The 20,382-nt window shown below is 48.0% G+C and overlaps 1 protein-coding gene across 9 annotated transcripts in view; it reads right to left on the bottom strand.

The window, feature by feature from the left end:
* The window catches only part of POGZ (pogo transposable element derived with ZNF domain), a 411,414-nt gene that overhangs the window by 139,843 nt on the left and 251,189 nt on the right, over window positions 1–20,382 (bottom strand). For 7 of the 9 annotated variants that reach the window (XM_085639417.1, XM_085639420.1, XM_085639422.1 and 4 more), the window contains exons 13-14: window positions 9,769–9,915; window positions 3,149–3,283 (exon numbers count right to left, since the gene is read on the bottom strand). In XM_085639417.1, the coding sequence (XP_085495543.1) occupies window positions 3,149–3,283; window positions 9,769–9,915 (282 nt within the window). The remainder of the gene's footprint in view (window positions 1–3,148; window positions 3,284–9,768; window positions 9,916–20,382) is intronic. The other 2 variants (XM_085639421.1, XM_085639425.1) reach the window with 1 other exon arrangement.

Raw genomic sequence — 20,382 nt, 5'->3', positions numbered from 1 at the left:
GCCCGACGTCCTCGAACCGGAGGTCGACATCGAGCCGAGGCCGCCGACATCGAACCGGAACCGCCTACCGGCGTCGTCAAGAACTGTCATTGCGCCGAGGCCGCCGACATCGAACCGGAACCGCCTCACGGCGTCGACACGACTCCAGCGGCGTCGGAACTACATAAAAAGGGCAGTAAGTGGAATAGAGGGCGCCTAAGGCCCTGTGAAGCCCTAAGAGACCATCCTAGGGGCTAGAGAGGTGCTGGAACCAGCTTGATTGTGCCAGGGGTGAGCTGAGACTAATACAGAGGGGTTGTGTAGTGTGGGAGAGCCAGATCTCTAGATTCCCCCTTGATCTACCTCAGTTTAGGCCTCAGCCTTGTCCAAGCCAGGGAGTATACCCCTCAGGCCATCCACCTAACCACAAGCTGTGACTGGGCCAAATCAGCCCATAGTATTTTAAATGTGATCTGATTTTACAAATGTCATTGTTGGCTGATATTATTTATTGAGGGTACTGTATTTATTGTATTTATCTAAATTATTCCTGTGATGTATTTATTGTCCTGAGCTAACTTATTCCTGCACAGTATTTATTCCCTCACAGTATTTATTTGACCTGATCCTATTTATTGCACCTGTAAAGTGTTATTATTTATTTGACCTGCACTTTTTAAGGAAAAGCCTTGTGTACTGTGATTGTATTATTATTTATTTAATCAGCAACTAAGAGAAAAGAAGATAAAGAGATATATTTTCAGTATAATTTTTAAGGTGTAGTGTCGTTTTTGGAACGGATGCACGCATGGTTATTGTGTGGGTATGACGTATGCTTAACACGGTGCCTGACCCCTGACCACTCGAGCCAAGCTACCACAGTGTATGTCTGGAAAAATCCCATTACCACCACCCTTCCGGTGTGGGAGTGGGGTTTTTCTAACACTTTGTTTCTTCTTTAACTGTTCGCGCTACCACCCTAAGCTTGCTTTCAAGCAGAGGCACCTCAAAGTCAGCACTAACCATTAATGGGCAGTTGTTTTTGTTAAAGGTGAGTCCAGGGGTAGCAGGGAGGAAGTCTGCAGGGTTCCATTCAGATGCGGGGCCATGATCCTCTCAAACCCTAGGGCCTCAGAGTAACGATCCAGGAAAAAGAGGAAAGAGTGAAATTGATATAGTCAGTGAAATGGTCCAAAAGAGAAAGCACTGTGTGGGGGCTCATTTTTATGGTTACAAATGGCCAGAGACCGCTTCCTCAGAGAGATACCCCAAGGAAGAGGACGATGTAAGGGAGCCTTTTTTACGTATATAAAAAATGACCATCCATTAATGTACGAGGTAATGCTATCAAGTGTGTAAGTGTCCACTGCTGCTCAATTATGGGCATCTTACCATGAAGTGGAACAAGGGCCCATTTTCCTCGCTAGTCTAGTATCAGCCCAGGTTACCCTTGCTGCTTTTTAACATTAAGGGGCAGAAAGAATCCCTGGTACTGCAGGTACAGTGGCACCAGGGGGCAGCTAAACCTTAATTATGGCTGTTTACTATCCTTTCTTCTTCGTATTAGGGCCCACTGTTCACTTGCCAGTGTTGATTTGGGCCTCAGAGCAATAGCCCACGGGAGGGGAAACATTTCTTCAGTGTTTGGCCTCAGAGAGATGGCAAAGAAGGGTATCTGGCTAGATGGGACTACATGTTTTTAATAAAGGGCAGAAGAGACTGCCCTCTTTGCAAGGCAGTAGCTAACATTAGTGAAGCAGGGTCAGCAGCACTGGGGCCCAGGGGTCAGAGGGGCCCACTGCATCACAATTATGACTGTCTCACTTTACAAAAAGGTGCATGGGAGCCTATTTTCTAACATTAGGGCCAATGGCACCATTGCAGATAAAGGAAGACAACATTTGTTTCTGAAAGGGCTGTTTTAATATTAGAGTGATGGTCTGGCATGGTGGTAAAGGGATATAAAAGGCAGAGAAAATAGCCTGCTACTCAGGACTGAAGTTATCATTTGTGCGGCAAGTGTAGTTGCAATGAGGACTGGTAGTGCAAGGGGCTCACAACACATCAATTATAGGGGGCATTAGTTTTGGGGTCAGTAACTGTTTTTGTTTGAATCATTTGCTGTTTTAGAAGTCTCATATTTAGTGTGGTTTTTGAGCTATAGAAAAAGTACTCCAGAAATGATATGATAATCCATGCCCCCTACGTTAAGCCCTTTCCCTCCCACCCACCCAATCCTTGCCGTGAAGTTTTGGAGGTAACATTAAAACATTTTGTTTGGGGGGCTCAGAGCAAAAAAGTTTGAAGACCCCTGGTCTAGAGGATGGAGGAGTTACCGACGGGACAGGAGAAGCAGCTAGCAGCACTGTCTGGAGGACTTAGAATGAGTAATTACCACTGGGAACAGACACACTGCTGCAGTCCTAGAGGACTAGAGATAGGCAATCTGAACAAATAGTGAGCGAAACAAACTGATATGGACAGAAGCGAAATGAGCCCTGTAATAGGGCCAGTCCCTATGGGAGGAAACGACAGACCAAAGGAGGGACAAATGGGCACAATTTACCTATCAAAAGTAAGGAATTTAGAAAGGCACCCGGAACAACCAATGAGCCGATTTGAAGTTCATGTACTGAATACTCTATGCCTCGCAGAGCAGTGCATGCGGGCTTCTAGGCTTGACGTAAAAAATAACTTTGATAGGTTCCACTCGTATTTGGGGTTTATAAGTCAAGCACTAGCTTTGTTTAAGATCTGCTTTCCTAATACATTGGCTGACTTTTCTTTTTTTTTGCTTGGGCTCATAGTCAATATCATTCAGTGCTGAGGAATTGTAAGGAAGATCCACTAAAGAAGAACTTTCATTACAGGGGACATGGCCTTAAAAACAATTCAGGTGTTCAAGGTTTCAAAACATACAAAAATAAAAAACAAAAGATGCGAATTCCACTAAAAAGACACAATGTTGAGAAGGGAGATAATTTTAAGTTATATGGTCTTGTAAATCGCTTTATACAAAATAATTTAACTAGCCATCAAATCTTCATAAAGCCCATAGGCAATTTATCTCCTGAAAGCACGTAGAGCACACACAATAGATATATCTAGCACAGAATCATTTCCAAATATTTTTTTAAAAAATGTAATCGCTTGCATTTCACTTTTTTACCTTCGTCCCAGGCTTTAACCCTTCCAATTGTTTGGGTTTTCTGAACGTTTTGTGGTGCTGAAGTTTATGCTCAATTTTGTCCTTTGCAAACAGAAATTGCAGTCGGCACTTGTTACAATGGTAGACACTCTTCTTCTTTAGGAACAAGTAGGAAAGAAAACAGAACAGAATCACATTAATTTTTTCAGAGAGACAGAGGCGAGAACATAACTGGAAAATAAAATGACTTTCACGAAGCCTGAACTTATGCCATATGTATTCTTCAGAGGCTCACTTGGCCACATCTACTGCCCTGCAGTACGTGTTTTGCATCTCTCTCATGAGCTCTGCACTTTTTGCTTTCTGGTTGCCACCCAATATGGACCAAGGAATGATGTTTTTGACCTTCCCTGGCAAAGGCGTACTAAGCAAGAGAAAGTAAAATAAAAAACAGCCTTGACGCATACCAAATGTTTTCTGCAAAGTCTCAATTTGCACCTTAGCCCTATCTACCCTACAGTATGTGTTTTGCACCTCTGCCTCAAGTGATCTTCACTTTAGGCTTTCTTGTGGACACCTAAAATGGAACAAAAAGGAATATGCTACTTACCAGTATGCATCTGTTCTTGGCATGTAGAGCTGCAGAGTTGTACACTTAGCATAGATCGCCATCTGGTGTTGGGCCCGGATGTTTGCAGTTTGTTTTTCTTCTTGGACAGTCTTTGGAAGTCACGAGTTCGGTGACTCCTCCTTCGGTCCGTACTGCGCATGGGCTTCGGCTCCATCCTCAGATTGTTTTTCGCCAACAGGGAAATGATGGAGCGTAGTAATAACAGTGAGAAACCCATGTGTGTTGTATCTAAATAAGATGGACTGGAACGGATACAGGTAGCCGGGGAGGCGGGTGGGCGTGTACAACTCTGCAGCTCTACATGCCAAGAACAGATGCATACTGGTAAGTAGCATATTCCGTTCGAGGCATATGAGCTGCAGATTGTACACTTAGCATAGATTATATAGCAGTACCCAACCTTAGCGGCGACCACCGGTATCCGTTGCAGTGGTTTGAAAAAGTGTCTTTAGTACAGCCTGGCCCACACTAGCTTGCTGCTTGGAATGCACGTCTACACAGTAATGTTTTGTGAAGGTATGCGGTGTTGACCATGTGGCTGCTTTGCAGATGTCATCTAAGGGTATGTTCCCTAGAAAAGCCATAGAAGCCCCTAACTTTCTAGTAGAGTGGGCTTTAGGTGGAACAGATAATGTTCTTTTTGCCTTTTGATAGCAAATTTGTATGCACTTTACAATCCACCTAGCTATCCCTGATTTAGAGAAGGGGTTGCCTTTATGTGGTGGAGAGAAGGAGACGAACAATTGTTTAGTCTTCCTGAAAGGTTGCGTTCTTTGTATGTAATACAGCAAAGCCCTCTTAACATCAAGTGTGTGTAAAGCCCTTTCTGCAACAGATTGAGGTTGCGAGAAGAAGACAGGTAATTCCACCGATTGATTGAGATGGAAGGGGGAAATGACCTTGGGTAGAAACTTCGGATTTGTACGAAGTATGACCTTGCTGTGATGTATTTGTAGGAAGGGTTCCTGTATAGTGAACGCTTGTATTTCACCAACCCTTCTAAGGGAAGTGATAGCTATGAGAAAAGCTGTTTTCCAGGTGAGAAACTGTAGCTCACATTTGTGCATTGGTTCGAAGGGCGGACCCATTAGCCGTGTAAGAACTACATTTAGATTCCATACAGGGGAAAGTGGTGCCCTGGGAGGAATTACTCGTTTAAGGCCTTCCATAAAGGCTTTAATAGCGGGCACTCTGAACAGTGATAAATGCTGTCTGTTTTGTAGATAAGCAGCGATCGCTGCTAGGTGTAGGCGTATGGATGAATATGCCAGGTTACACCTGTGAAGATGGAGCAGATAGCATATGATGTGTTGTATGGATGCATCTAAAGGGTTGATTGTATTGTTACGGCAGTAAATTACAAATCTTTTCCACTTTGCGGCATAGCATGCTCTAGTGGTAGGACGTCTGGCTTCCATGATGATGTTCATGCAATCAGGGGGAAGGTTAAGGTATCCAAATTCTAAGATTTCAGGAGCCAGATCGCAAGGTTGAGCTGAGCTGGGTCCGGGTGCCTGATTTCTCCATGGTTCTGGGTTAGGAGGCATGGGGACAGGTGCAGTTTTTGATGTGGTACCACTGATAGTTGTAGTAGTGTGGTGTACCACGACTGCCTGGCCCACGTTGGAGCTACTAGAATGAGTGTGAGGGAGTGCTGTTGTAGCTTCCTTACCACTAATGGAATTAGTGGGAGAGGTGGAAAGGCGTATGCAAATCTGCCTGACCAGTTCATCCATATCGCATTGCCCTTGGACAATGGTTGTGGGTATTTGGCGGCGAAGCTTGGGCATTTTTTGTTTTCGTGGGTGGCGAAGAGGTCTATCTGAGGATGCCCCCACTGTTGGAAGAATGGGTGAAGAACTTGTGGATGCAGTTCCCATTCGTGTAGTTGTTGCGTTTGTCTGCTGAGCAGATCTGCCATGGTGTTTTGTACGCCTGGAACGTGCTGTGCCAGGAGAAAGATGTTTTGGGGAATTGCCCATCTCCATATGCTCTGGGCTAAGCGGGAGAGCTGGGGAGAGTGTGTCCCCCCCTGTTTTTGGATATAATACATTGCAGTCATGTTGTCTGTGCGAATGAGGACTGCTTTGCCTGAAATCTTGTTTTTGGAAAGATTTTAGGGCTAGAAAGATCGCCAAGAGCTCCAGATGGTTGATGTGGAGCGACTTTTGCTGTGGCGTCCATAGACCTTGCATTGTGAGGTGTAGGAGGTGCGCTCCCCAGCCGGAGAGCGATGCGTCCGCTGTTAGAATCACCTGAGGAACCGGGTCCAGGAACGGCCGCCCTTTGGAAAGGTTTGTGATGTTCCACCACTGCAGAGAGTGATGTGTGCGGCCGTCCACCAACACCAGATCCGTCAGCTGACCCTGGGCCTGGTTCCACTGTTGTGCTAGGCACTCTTGAAGTGGACGCATGTGGAGTCTTGCATGGGGCACTATGAAAATGCAAGACTCCATCATTCCTATGAGCTTCATAAATACTCTTGCTGGAAGAGAATGTTGAGGAAGGAATGTTTTGCGTAAGGCTTGAATGCTTGCGATTCTGGCTGAGTTTGGATAGGCAATACCCTTGGAGGTGTCTATGGTGGCCCCGAGATATTGCTTTGTGTGAGATGGTATGAGGTGGGACTTCTGGTAGTTCACCGTGAAGCCTAGCTGGTGGAGCAGTTGAATGGTGCTGTTTGTATGTTGCACACATTGGTGGTAGGACGCGGCTTTTATGAGCCAGTCGTCTAAGTAAGGGAAGACGTGAATGTGTTGACGTCTGAGGTGTGCTGCTACTACCGCTAGGCATTTGGTAAACACTCGTGGTGCGGTGGTGACCCCGAAGGGGAGAACCGTGAATTGGTAATGCTGCCCGTCCACCACGAACCTGAGGTACTTCCTGTGAGAGGGGTGTATTGGAATGTGAAAGTATGCGTCTTTCAGATCCAAGGTAGTGAGAAAGTCTCCCTGACAGAGGAGCGGGAGGACTTGTTGTAGGGTGACCATGTGGAAATGGTCTGAATGTATGTAGGCATTTAGAGGCCGGAGGTCCAGAATGGGCCTGAGGGTCCCGTCTTTCTTTGGTATTAAGAAATATAGGGAGTAGACCCCTAGATTTTGTTGATTGACGGGGACCTGCTCTATAGCGTGTTTTTGGAGGAGTGAGAGTACCTCTTGTTTGAGCAGTGTGGAATGTTCTTGAGACATTGGACGGTGCCTTGGTGGGATATTGGGTGGGGTAGATGTTAGCTCGAGACAGTACCCTGACCGAATGATTTGGGTCACCCATTTGTCCGATGTTATGGACTCCCATGTGTGGATAAAGTTTTGTAGCCTGCCCCCGACCGGAGTGGGATGGTCTGGGGGGAGCGGAGGGAAGTCATTGTGCGGGTGGGGTGGCAGAACGGGTGTTGTTGGTTTTGCCCCTGCCCTTATTGTTGTTGCCTCTGTAACCACCCCTTTGATTGCCCTTTGAAAAGGTATTTTGAGGAGGGGACTTGTAGGAGGTAGAGGCGTTATCGGTGGAGGAGCCTCTGCCTGTGCCACGAAAGGATGAGCGTCAAAAGGAACGTTTAGAGGCTTGCGTTTGGAGTGCCCCCATAGACTTTGCTGTGTCTGTGTCCTTTTTCATCTTTTCCAACGCTTCGTCCACCTTTGGCCCAAAGAGAGTTTGTTGGTCAAAGGGGTGATTGAGTATGGACGCCTGGACTTCAGGCTTGAACCCAGAGATCCTGAGCCAGGCATGGCGACGAAGCAGGACACTGGTATTTATGGATCTAGAAGCGGTGTCGGCTGCATCGAGGGCACACTTAATGGAGGTGTTTGTAATTAGTTTACCCTCCTGTATCAGGTCATGAGCCTTGCGCTTGTGTTTTTCTGGAAGGTGCTGCATAAGAGCCTCAAGTTCGTCGTAGTGTGCTCTGTCATAGCGCGCAAGCAGTGCTTGTGTATTTGCAATGCGCCACATGTTTGCAGCTTGGGAGGCGGTGCGTTTGCCAGACGCGTCTAAAAGTTTCGATTCCTTGTCTGGCGGTGGGGCTTCTCCTGAGGACTGGGAGTTAGCCCGCTTTCTAGCTGTGGAGACAACTAGGGAATCTAAGGGAGCAGGGCCCTTAATGTATGCAGGGTCTGTGGGTGCCGCCTTGTACTTTCTCTATTCTAGGGTTCAGTACCCTGGCCCTGACAGGGTCTTTGAACACCTCTGCAGCATGCTTGGTGACACCCTTAAGCATGGGCAAAATAGACGTGGATTTGTCCTGAATGTCAAATGTATCCAGTAGGAAGTCGTCTTCCACTGGTTCGCTGTGCATGTCCACCCCATGGTAGTGTGCTGCTCTCTGCACTAAGTGATGGAACCCTAAGGAGTCCTCTGGGGGAGACGGCCTAGATGGGTATAGGTCGTCTTGAGGCATATCAGGTATGTCAGGGTTGTGGTAGTCTTCCCATGGGTCAGGGGTCCCCGGTGGAGTGGGGTCCAGTGGGGCGTCTGCCGGGTCATAATCTGGATCCCCGTAATCCGGATCTGGGGACGGGGTCGGGGAGCGATGAGGTAAGGGTGGCGGAGACCTGGGAGGGGGAGGGGGTGGAGGAGGTGGAGGAGGCAGAGGAGGAGGTAGTGGGGAGGGCACTCTGAGGGGAGAAGTAGCAGAGTCCTTCCGTTTGGGTGGTGGAGGAGGAGCCGGAGTGTCAAGGCGTCGTTTCTTGACAAATAAAGTCAATAGCCCAGTCTTTGGATCTTTAGACAGAGTCTTTTGCAAAGGGTCTGGTGTAAATAGGGTCAGTGGCGTTGAATCGTCCGCTGGCGCCGATGATTTCGGAGCCGAGGGCTTCGATGGTTTCTGTGCCTTTTTTGGGGCCTCCGGTGTTTTCGGCGTCGAAGGAGTTTTCGGCGCCGGAGCGTCGGTGCCGACAGAACTTTGTTTGTGTTTGGTCGGCACCGAGAGTCCAGGCTTCGGCACCGGTGGCTTCGGAGTCGAGCTGGGTATTGCTTTCTTCGGTGCCGGATGCTGTTTTTCGGCACCAGGCGTCGGCTGGCTCGAGCCCGAGCTGCCGTGAGACTTTTGTGGCTTCGACACCGGGCCCGAAGGTGGGGTGATAGAAGCTTTGTGCTTGGTTTTACCCAGGCCTGCAGGCGAGGGTGTAACCTGAGTCTCTTTGGTTTTGGGCGCGGGGGTGGGAGGGGGTACAGTACTCACGACCCGCTGCGCCGGTGTGATGTCCTCCACGTCGGAGTCGTCGGCCTCGGAAGCGCTGACGACGTCGTCCTCCTGCTCGGTGTGTAGTTGCCCCGAAGCTTCGGCGCCGTCTCCGAAGATGTCCGGTGGAGCTGCGGAGGATGAGTGTGCCATGGTGCGTCGAGCTCTTCGATCCCGGATGGTCTTCTTTGATCGAAAAGACTTACAGGCGGGGCAGTCTCTAGCCTCGTGTTCTGGAGAGAGGCAAAGGTTACACACCTGATGGAGGTCGGTGTGGGGAAATTTAGACCCACATTTTGGGCACTTTTTGAACGGAGTCCTTTCCATCGGCCGGGACCGGAGTCGAGGAGGGCCCGAAGGCCGGTGCCGATGTACGGGATGGAGAAAGTGCCGCTTCGAGAGATGAAGATGATGAAGAAAACTCGAAGAAAGAGGATTTTCCGTCGAGGCTGGAACCGTAGAAGTTCGAAGCCGGAGCACGAAGTATCACATCCGAGCCCGATGGCGGAAAAAAACAATCTGAGGATGGAGCCGAAGCCCATGCGCAGTACGGACCGAAGGAGGAGTCACCGAACTCGTGACTTCCAAAGACTGTCCAAGAAGAAAAACAAACTGCAAACATCCGGGCCCAACACCAGATGGCGATCTATGCTAAGTGTACAATCTGCAGCTCATATGCCTCGAACATACTGTTTTAGACCTCCCCATGCGGCGGCGTTTAAAGCAAGAGCAAGAAAACAATAAAGGAAGTAAAAATGTGGCACAATCTTAATATTCAATGCACCATGTCAACATTACACTGCCTTAGTGCCCTAAAGTTTAATACTATACCTGATGCCTCATGAAATGTTGCTGGAAGGCGTTGCCATTCTTAAAGATTTTCAGGCAATAGGGGCAGAGCAGGTTTCTAGTGTCCTCATGTGTAGCTCTGAAATGGGTATCTACATCGCTGTACATGGACGAACGATACCCGCATACCTGAAATAGATAATATTTCACACTGAGCAACTTGTTCCATTAAAAATAGGAGCAAAGCAACAAGCATAAACAATAAGCGCAAACAGCTAGTAAAACTTCTGCAACACAATGTTTACATCACATTCCCCAACACATCACTCAGGGTGAAGGAACGTTAGAAGTAAATGTGCTGGTTGAAAAATCCTTGAAAGGAGGAGCCACAACCCTCTTAAACAGGAACTAGCAACTTGCAGGTAGCATTCCACAAACTGATCTGATACCCTCATCCTTTTATTCAGCATTACTTGAAGCAACACTAATCACAGGTGATTGGGCATTACACTCCATACCAACACTGTTACATTACACAAAAAGTGCATAATGAGTAAAGCTGAAGGAGGCCACCTTCCATCTGTGAAAACTACACAACTTGACGCTTTTTCATATTCTTGCACAGAGAACATGCTAGTCTTCTTTGTATTGTGGACATTTTAGTACGCGTTCTACTTACAAGGGGTTTGCTCACTTCAGCAAGATACAAGACCACTGGTGGTTTGGAAATCAAGGAACTAATCTATGGCCATTACAGCAATATATATTGTAATGATTCAAGAATCCTGGAAGTGCAACTGACAATATCCAAAGGCGATGGTAAACAACCTCTCAACCTGAAGAAAATAGGAAGGAAGCACCAGCTGCCACAATGTCTGGGGGTACAGGCAATGTATCTCACATTGACAAGTTGAGCTTCTAAGCTCTCAAAGTGCTAGTATTAGGCATTTTCTCTGAGTCCTGGAATACGCAACCGTTACTGGGCAACATACTATGTAACTGTCAGTTTCCCAGGACCACAAAGAGACTTCTGAATTCAGCTGGATGGATTAGTTACTTACCTGTAATCCTAGTTCTATTCCAGGGGTATCCTCATCAAAGTCATAAGCACTAGAATATTCCCGCCTTTGCGCGGGACCCCGGAAACACAATCATATATGTGATAGACACATATATGCATCTATATATTCACTTAAAACACCATAGGTTTCACACATGTTATAGTTAGCTGGACATTTCACTCGTGAAAATCCATTGAAATTCCCCCGTTATAGTTAGTGCAGGCAACTATAACTCACGCGACCGCAATCCTCTGCTGTTGACGTCAGATATTACATCACTGTATTTAGACACTTATTTACCCACGTCTTCTTCCATTAATTTTTAGCTATACATATATTACAAATATTTTTTTTTCAGAAAGACACATATGTCATCAGTGATGTAATATCGGACGTCATCAGCAGAGGATTGCGGTCGCGTGAGTTATAGTTGCCTGCACTAACTATAACGGGGGAATTTCAATGGTTTTTCACGAGTGAAATATCCAGCTAACTATAACATGTGTGAAACCTATGGTTTCTTAAGGTAATTTGCAAGGTTTTTTAAATGCTAATTCCTAACTATAACGTGTGTGAAACCTATGTTTTTTTCAGTGAATTTGTACGTTTTTTTAAATGCTAAGTTATGTATTTATTTTATTATTTTTTTTAAGGTTTTTCACTGTGCGCGCACGGTGCGCTTCGCGCACCTTGCGCGCGCAGTGGGCGCACGGTGCACTTCGCGCGCCCACGTTACGCGGTTCGCGGAATTTTTCCGTTTCCACCGTACGCACACGCTACGCGTACTCCGCGATTTTTCGCAAAAAAATTAAAGGAAATTTTTGCCCTTGGGGGTCCTTCTGGGACCCCCTGACTAAGGCTAGGGGGTCAGGAACTGTCCACCCTGCCCCCTTTTCACGTTCTCTACCTTTGTTTTTCACCCCCTCAGACTGCGAGAGACAAAATGGCGGCCGACACTTCCTGGTTTCGACCGATTCGAATGTTTACTAAGATCTAACAACCAATCAGAATCGTGCTCGCGCACGGCAGCGTACGCGTACTGTAAGTTTTACCGTACGCGCACGGTGCGCGCTTATAGATATATATATGCTTTTAAATGCTATTTTCTCAGGAAATACTGAACAGATTTACACCAAAAGGCACATCCCTGACCTGAGGACTACCTCTCTGCCAAATTTCAAGTAATTCTGTTCAGCCGTTCGGGCTGTAGCTTGGACTAAAGGTCCTATGGAAAAATGCATAGGGGAAAACGCGTTTTGGGACCCCCCCTTTTTCTCAGCCCCCGTTTGACGAATCCCCCTGAGACTTTCAGGGAAGGAGCGGAGCGCCCCACCTATTTTGAAAATTTCGCTAGGATTCGTCAATCGGCGCCAAAGTTATTCCAAATAGAATGCTGCGGATTTCCTATGGAAACACGATCCTAACTATAACTATCTACTGGCGACCGCCAGTAGATTATATATATATATTAACAAAAGTAAATGCAGCCTTTCATAACCAGAGCTGAATAATGCTGTAAGAACTCTCCTGTATATCACAAATAAATTATGCAATATAAACAATATATCACAAAAAACAGGAAAGAAACAGCAGCAAGGCATGTGTGAAACTGATTTAATGCGTAGCATTTAGCCCAAAACCTCAGATAGGACTGAAAGAATTAACAGCTCACAGGCTGCATTGTAGAAAAACACAGCCTAGAAAGGTTAGAAAGCTAACTCTTAGCAACACAGAAAAACTGGCACCGTGCCTTTAAGGCAGCCATGACCCCTAGCCTCCCATCATGCTTCAGGGGAGACAGTTGGGTCAGTTGTTCTTTGCGGTGACACAAAGCCATAACACAAAGAGTTGACAATTCCTTTAAAAAATAAATATCCTTTGCCTGGGGAGGCGGGAGGGTTGCTTATGACTTTGATGAGGATACCCCTGGAAGAGAACTAGGATTACAGGTAAGTAACTAATCCTTCTCTTCCAGGGGATCCTCATCAATAGTCATAAGCACTAGAATAGAATAGCGAGCCTCACCTCATCTGCTGCAGGCAAAGGAAAAATAATTAACAATCAAGCTCAGACAACTAAACTTGATAATTCAGACATTTCTGTTAACTGAACAGATTTCTCAAGGAGGCCTGACCTACTTGAGTATCTGCCCTGGAGTCCGATTCAAGACAATAATGCCTTGTGAACGTATGCACAGATCTCCAGGTTGCTGCCTTGCAAATTTCTGCCATTGGAATATCATGCAAGAAAGCTACTGTAGCTGCTTTTCCCCTAGTGGAGTGTGCTTTAGGTGACAACAATAGGGGCTTATTTGCCAGCTGGTAGGCCAATTTTATATAAGACACTATCCATCTGGAAATGGATCTTTTAGTAGCTGGAAAACCTGTCCTCATGGACCCATAATTTTAAAACAATTGGTCTGATTTTCTGATGACCTTAGTTCCCTCTAGGTAGAATTTAAGCACTCTCTTAAGGTCTAATGAATGGAGTGACCTCTCCGCAGGAGTTGCGGGGTTGGGAAAAAAGGACGGCAAAGAAATTGATTGATTAATATGAAAATCAGATACAACTTTCGGTAGAAAAGCAGGGCGAGTCCTTAATACTACTCTGTTGTGGTGAAACATAGTATACGGCTCTTTGGAAGAAAGCGCTTGGATCTCGCTTACTCTTCGCGCTGAGGTAATCGCGACTAAGAAAGCGGTTTTCCATGTCAAATGCTGCAGCGTGGCTTTATGGATGGGCTCGAAAGGAGGACCCATTAACTTAGAGAGGACCAGATTCAACTCCCAAGGAGGAGGAGGAGGTCGAACAGGGGGATAAACTTTCTTCAACCCCTGTAGGAAATCCTTGACCACCTGCAGCTGAAAAAAGGACGGCTGGCTTGGCTACTTTCTATAGGCCGCGATAGCCGCTAAATGTACTCTGATTGATGAATACTTCAACCCCGATTTAGCCAAGTACAGGAGGTAAGGCAGACATAACCTCCTCCTGCCCTGTGGTTGGATTAAAGTTATTACGAGTGCACCACAGGTAGATTCGCTTCCACTTAAAGGAATACGAAGCTCTTGTGGCAGGTCTCTTTGCTTCCTTTAGTATGTGCATACAGTCCTGCGGCAAGTTCAAATGTCCATATTGCAGGACCTCAGGTGCCATGCTGCCAAGTTCAGTGAGGGAAGGTTGGGATGTAGGATCTTCCCATCCATCTTGGTCAGCAGATCCGACCTGCACGGCAGCCTCTTGTGGGGGTGCACCGACAGCTGTAACAGATCCGGGTACCACCATTGTCGAGGCCAGTCCGGGGCCATCAGGATCATTGACATGTTGGACCGGATGAGCTTGGACACCACCTTCGGAATCAGAGGCAGGGGAGGAAAGGCGTAAGCAAATATTTCGGACCAGTCCATCAAAAGAGCATTCCCCTTCGTCCCTGGACGGTGGAACCTGGAGGCGAAGGCGTGGCATTTTTTGTTTAGATCGTCTGCGAACAGATCTATGGAAGGCTGGCCCCACTGACGGAAAATGTCTGTCACTACCTCGTCGTTTAGCACCCAGTCTGGCTGATCTTCGAAGTGCCGACTGAGTGCGTCCGCTCGCACATTTCGCTCCCCTGGAAGGTGCACTGCTGTGATGGAGAGGCCTCGGGCTAGAAGCCAATGCCATATCTTGTGAGCTTCCAGGGAGAGAGGACGAGAGCGCGTACCACCCTGTTTGTTGAGGTAGTACATGGCGGTCGTGTTGTCTGTTTGGACGAGGACTGAGTTGGACATGATCGAAGGCCGAAAAGCTTTCAGGGCTAGATGTACGGCCCTCAGCTCTAATATGTTTATGTGGTAGGATTGCTCCTTGACGGACCACCGACCTTGCATTTGCAGGCAATCCATGTGCGCCCCCCATCCCTGAAGCGATGCATCCGTTACCAAGGACTGGGTGGGAAGAGGTTGGTGAAAAGGAACTCCCAGTAGGAGGTTCCGTGGACGAGTCCACCACAGAACAGACGTCTTTGCTGCTTGTGAAAGCACAATCCGGTCTTCCCAGAAACCGGTAGTCTGGTCCCACTTGTCCTCCAGATCCTGCTGTAGAGGTCTCATTTTCAGCCTGGCGTTGGGAATGAGGAATATGCAAGATGCCAATAGGGACGCTACTTGCGGGATTGTCGGGCGATTGGTCTGGAGAAGAACCTCGCACTTCTGCCGAATTGATAAAAGTCTCTGCTCCGAAGGAAACGCTTTTCCTAGGTTTGTGTCTAGGACGGAGCCCAGGTAATGGATCACATGTGTCGGCTGGCAAACTGACTTTTCCGTATTCACATGGAGGCCTAGCTTGCGGAGCAGAGCCAGGCACACTTGGAGGTCGCTCTTTACCTGCTGAGGAGATGGCCCTTTCAAGAGCCAATCGTCCAAGTATGGATATACGAACAGCCCTCGGCTGTGTAGAGCTGCCGCTACCACCGCCATACACTTGGTAAAGACTCGTGGGGCAGATTTTAGCCCAAAGGGCAACACTCTGAATTGGTAGTGATTGTTGCCGACCATGAATCGCAGGAATTTGCGATGACGAGCAGTTACAGGAATGTGGAAGTACGCATCCTGGAGATCCACCGAGCACATCCAGTCCCCTGCTCGCAGATGTGGACATATTTGATGAAGCACCAGTATGCAACATTTTTCTTTTAAAATGAGCTTGTTCAGGGACCGCAGGTCCAGGATTGGTCTGAACTTGTGCTCCTGATCTCTTTTTGGCACAAGAAAGTACCTGGAGTACACTCCCTTTCCTCGCTGCGAGATGGAAACTTTCTCTATGACCTTTTTTTGTAGAAGCGCCACCACTTCTTGATGTAGTAATTTTAGCTGGTGAGGACGAGATTTTTTCGGCGGACTGTCCTTTGGAGACACGCGGAAACGTAGTGCGTATCCATTGCGCAGTATACTGCGCACCCAACGATCCTTCGTTATGTTGCACCACTCTCTCAGATGTTGCGAAACACTTCCTCCCACTGGAGTGGGCAACGGCGTCAGAGGAAGCTCTGGCTCATTGCTTTCCTGTTGGTCGAGTGGTAGAGGAGGATTGTTGTTGGCTACCCCCTCTACCTCTGGTAGACTTTCGACTCTGAAATTGCGATCGCCCTTTGTTCTTGCCTTGGGACCACTGAGGGGTTTGAACCCTCTGTTGGTATCCCTTGCGTTAGCTGGGCCTGTACCTTCTTCGGAACTCCTTTTTCTTTTCTAGCCCCACCGCCTTCAAAGTGTCCAGCTCGGCCTTCATCCAAGACATTTCTTCATCCGTGTGGGAGCCAAATAATGAAGAACCTGAAAAAGGTAAGTTAAGGATCCTCTGCTGAGCAGCCGGTTTAAGGGCTGTAAGCCTTAGCCAGGCGGACCTTCTCGCACAAATTCCATGCGCATACGAATGCGCCGATAGAGTGGCACCATCCGCTGCAGTGCCAATCATCTGATTAGCTACCAAGGAATCCTCCGTAACAATCTCTTCAAAGTCTTTCTGGTCTTCCTTTGGCAACTTTTCCTTGAACCGATCCAAAGAGTCCCATAAGGATCGGTCGTATCGTCCTAATAAGGCTGCTGCACTAGAGACTTTGAGAGAAGAGGCTGCCGAGCCACAAACTTTTCGCCCCCAAGAGTCCTGGGACTTACTCTCCTTGTCCGGAGGGACCAACGCATGAGCAGAAACCGCGTGTGTCTTACGTGCTGCTGCAACTATCACAGAATCTGCAGTTGGATCCGTCTTCAAGAACACCGGGTCAGTATCAGCCGGCTTGTATTTCTTCTGGATTCTGGCCGGTGCAGCTTTGATGTCCATTACTGGCTCCATAAGGCCAGGAACCAGAGGCAGCAACGGACGCGAAGCAGATCTTTGGTGCAGCGTCTCGAAGATCACTGTAGTTGCGACCTGGGGAGTGGACATTGCAATGTTCAGTGTCTGAGCCCCTCTCTGCAGCACATCCTGATAGGTGTTAATGTCATCTATCGGGGACACTCGCGACTGAGGGCTGTCCGATAGAGTAGGCAAATAGTCCCTCTTAAAAGAATGGGTGGAGGAAGATGACCATGAGGTGTACCGGCGAAGGCGATCTATCCACCTCCTGTACCAATCTTTGCAGAGGGGACCTGTGGACAGGGCTTGTGTACTCCTCCTGTCTTCTCACTGCTCCCCCCGGAGTCTTACTCCAGTGATGTACTGGTAAAAGCCATCTTGGAGACAGATGTATTGAAGGAGATGGCCTGTGATGCGACGGGGATCTCTGTCGAGACCTCCTCTGATGTTCCAGAGACGCAGATGGAGAGTGAGGGCGTCTCGAGGAGTGAGAAGAAGAATGTCTTGACGCTGACTCCGTCACCAAGACTATCAAACCTTCATTAGATCTATGCGAAGGTGGTCTCGACGTCGAGCGTATATCCCGCTGCGACGGAGGCCTCCTCGACGTCGATCGAGATCTTCTAGTCGAGGTTCGACCAGGTTCAGGGAGTGGTCTCGGCATCGGTTGTGACTTCCTCGGCGTCGAATGTGTCGACGGCGAATAACGCCTTGACGGCGGGAGAATACTTCCTCGTCTCGACGTCGAGCGATGTGGCCTCGACGAAGGGCTTTCTCTCCTCAACGGCGATCGTCGATGGAAGGACGGCGGCGGAGGGCTGCTAGCTCTCAACGCCGAACGACGTTGGGATGTCGTCGGCGGAGGGCTTCTTGACTTCGACGTCGAACGTCGTCGGAGGTCTCGATCTCAACGCCAATCGCCGTCTGGTCTGCAACGGCGGAGAATTCTCTCTCCTCAACGTCGTCTATGTGAAGGCGACGGAGGGTTGTCAGCTCTCGACGCCGAACGTCTAACCGACGTCGACGGAGGTCTGCTGGCTCTCGACGCCGATTGTCACCGGGTTGACGACGGCGGAGGGCTTTGGCTTTTCAAAGCCAATCAACGTCTTGAAGCAGGCGTTGAACTGGAACTCCTCGACGCCGATCGTCACCGGGTTGACAACGGCGGAGGCTGACGGACTCTCGACGTCGATGAAGTACCTTCATTGCTGCATGCCCCTCCAGTGGCTGCTTTCTCAGCGCCGAGCCCGACGCGGAGGGTCTAGAAGAGGATCTGGGCTTCTTGGAGCCTTTTCTTACCGGAGACCTGCCTCTGGATGCCTTCTCCGCCAACCCATAGAGACGAATCCTCTGTCTGTCCTTTAAAGTTCTTTTAGAGAGGGATTGGCAATGAGGACAAGTCTTTGGGTCATGATCCTTAGGCAGGCAAAGAATACAGACCGAGTGAGAGTCTGACCTGGCCTTTTTACCACAAGAAGGGCAGGGATCAAAAAGGGATGGCATTTTGTGTGGTAAAAAATGCCAAAAATAATCAGAAAAAGACAACACCTTACTTGACTGGATGAAAGACGTCGAAGTAAGTTAAACATTTTCTGAAAAAGGTAGAAAATTTCTGAATAAAACCAGAAAAGAGTGGAGCTGTGTAACCAGGATTCGATGCACACTGAGTGTGGGTCAGATTACCCATCTTTTTTACCAAAAGACGGACATTTATTAAATAAAGCTGGCATTCTGACAGAAAAAAGGATGGTAAATTGTCAGAAACCAGTAGAAAACAATTACCAGCATACAAAAATGTCGAAAATCAAAAGAAGAAAGTCAATTTCCGACTGAGAAAGTCAAAAACTGTCAAGCTCAAGCTCCAGGATCCTCACAGAAGGAGCCGGAAAGAACAACTGACCCAACTGTCACCCCTGAGGCATGATGGGAGGCTAGGGGTCATGGCTGCCTTAAAGGCACGGTGCCAGTTTTTCTGTGTTGCTAAGAGTTAGCTTTCTAGGCTGTGTTTTTCTACAATGCAGCCTGTGAGCTGTTAATGCTTTCAGTCCTATCTGAGGTTTTGGGCTAAATGCTAAGCATTAAATCAGTTTCAAACATGCCTTGCTGCTGTTTCTTTCCTGTTTTTTGTGATATATTGTTTATTTTTGCATAATTTATTTGTGATATACAGGAGAGTTCTTACAGCATTATTCAGCTCCGTTTATGAAAGGCTGCATTACTTTTATGATATATATATATATATATATGCATATATGTTTATGTTATGTTATGTTATTTATTCTTTTGTATAGCGCACGGCTACTCAAAAAGAGTGTCCCGGCGCTTTTTTTTTGGAAAAGGAAGGCTGCAACACAATAACATAACACCATTAAAAGAAAAAACAGAATGCCAGACAAATACATGCAAGAAAAACAAACTACTGGGTAAACAGCCAGGTTTTAAGGCTTTTTCTAAAAGCTAATAGGCTGGTAGCTCCCCGCAGAGTGAGCGGCAGAGAGTTCCACAACTGTGGCGCCAGTAGTCCAAAAGAGCGGCCACCCAGGCGAGCTCTCTTCACGCGCGGAACAACCGCCAAAAACAAAGATTCCGACCTCAAAGACCGGGTCGGCTGATAGAAGACCAGTCTCTTTTGAAGATACTTAGCTCCCACCGCGTGGAGAGCTTTGTAGGCCAGAGTCAGAGCCTTGAAGGTGATCCGCTTCCGGATAGGGAGCCAATGCAAGGTTCTCAACAAGCCAGATGCACTGGCCCGTCTATTTAATCCAAAGATTGCTCTCGCAGCAGCGTTCTGCACCACTTGGAGCCGCTGCAGCAAATACTCTGGCAGGCCCAGGTAAAGAATGTTAGAATAATCCAACCTGGACCCGATCAGAGCCTGCACTGTCAGTTTCCTATGCTCCTCAGACAGCAGGGGAAGGAACCTCCGCAGCATCCTGAGGATGCCGAAGCAGGTGCCCGACACCCCGAGGATCTGGGATTTAAATGTTAGCCCCTTATCCATCTTAACCCCCAAATTCTTGGCGACTTGGGAGGAGCAGGACGGAGGAAACATATCAATCGGCCACCAGGCCTGCCAGTCTGGCTCAGTGTCGCACCCAAAGAAGAGTACCTCAGACTTATCAGAGTTGCACTTGAGGCTGTTCAGTTGGAACAATTGAAAAACAGCCCCAAGGCAATCCCTGATACTCTCCCCATCAAAGTCTCCTCCTCTCTTACACGAGAAGAGGAGCTGGGTGTCGTCAGCGTAGGATACGATCTGGGCCCCATACGACTCCGCCAGTGCCGCCAACGGGGTCATGAAGATGTTAAATAGGGTCGGGCTCAAGATAGAGCCCTGTGGGACCCCGACTCCCAGAGGCGGCATCACGGCGGAATCTGGCGAGGCCCAGACCGTTTGCCGGCGGCCGGCAAGAAAGGAGGAAAACCAGCCGAGCACCGTCCCCCGCAGACCTATCTCAAAGAGTCTTGCGAGAAGGCCATCATGGGGGACGGTGTCGAACGCCGCCGACAAGTCCAACATCACCTATGATTGTGTTTCCGGGGTCCCGCGCAAAGGTGGGAATATTCTAGTGCTTATGACTTTGATGAGGATCCCCTGGAAGACAAAAATAGGTTACACCTTTAGGAATCTGGTGCTAGCAAAGTAGCAGGTTGCAGTGAAGGACTACTCTAGGAGGTGATGTGGGGTTAGAAAGTCAGATCCAAAGAGGTACAGTAAATATCACTCAAAATCGCTGTATAGCCAAAGCTAAAGCCTACTTATTTA

This window comes from Triturus cristatus, chromosome 12, assembly GCF_964204655.1.
Source record: "Triturus cristatus chromosome 12, aTriCri1.1, whole genome shotgun sequence".
Taxonomy (NCBI): domain Eukaryota; kingdom Metazoa; phylum Chordata; class Amphibia; order Caudata; family Salamandridae; genus Triturus; species Triturus cristatus.
Note: the sequence above shows the minus strand (reverse complement) of the source record. Positions and strands in the feature narration are given on the sequence as shown.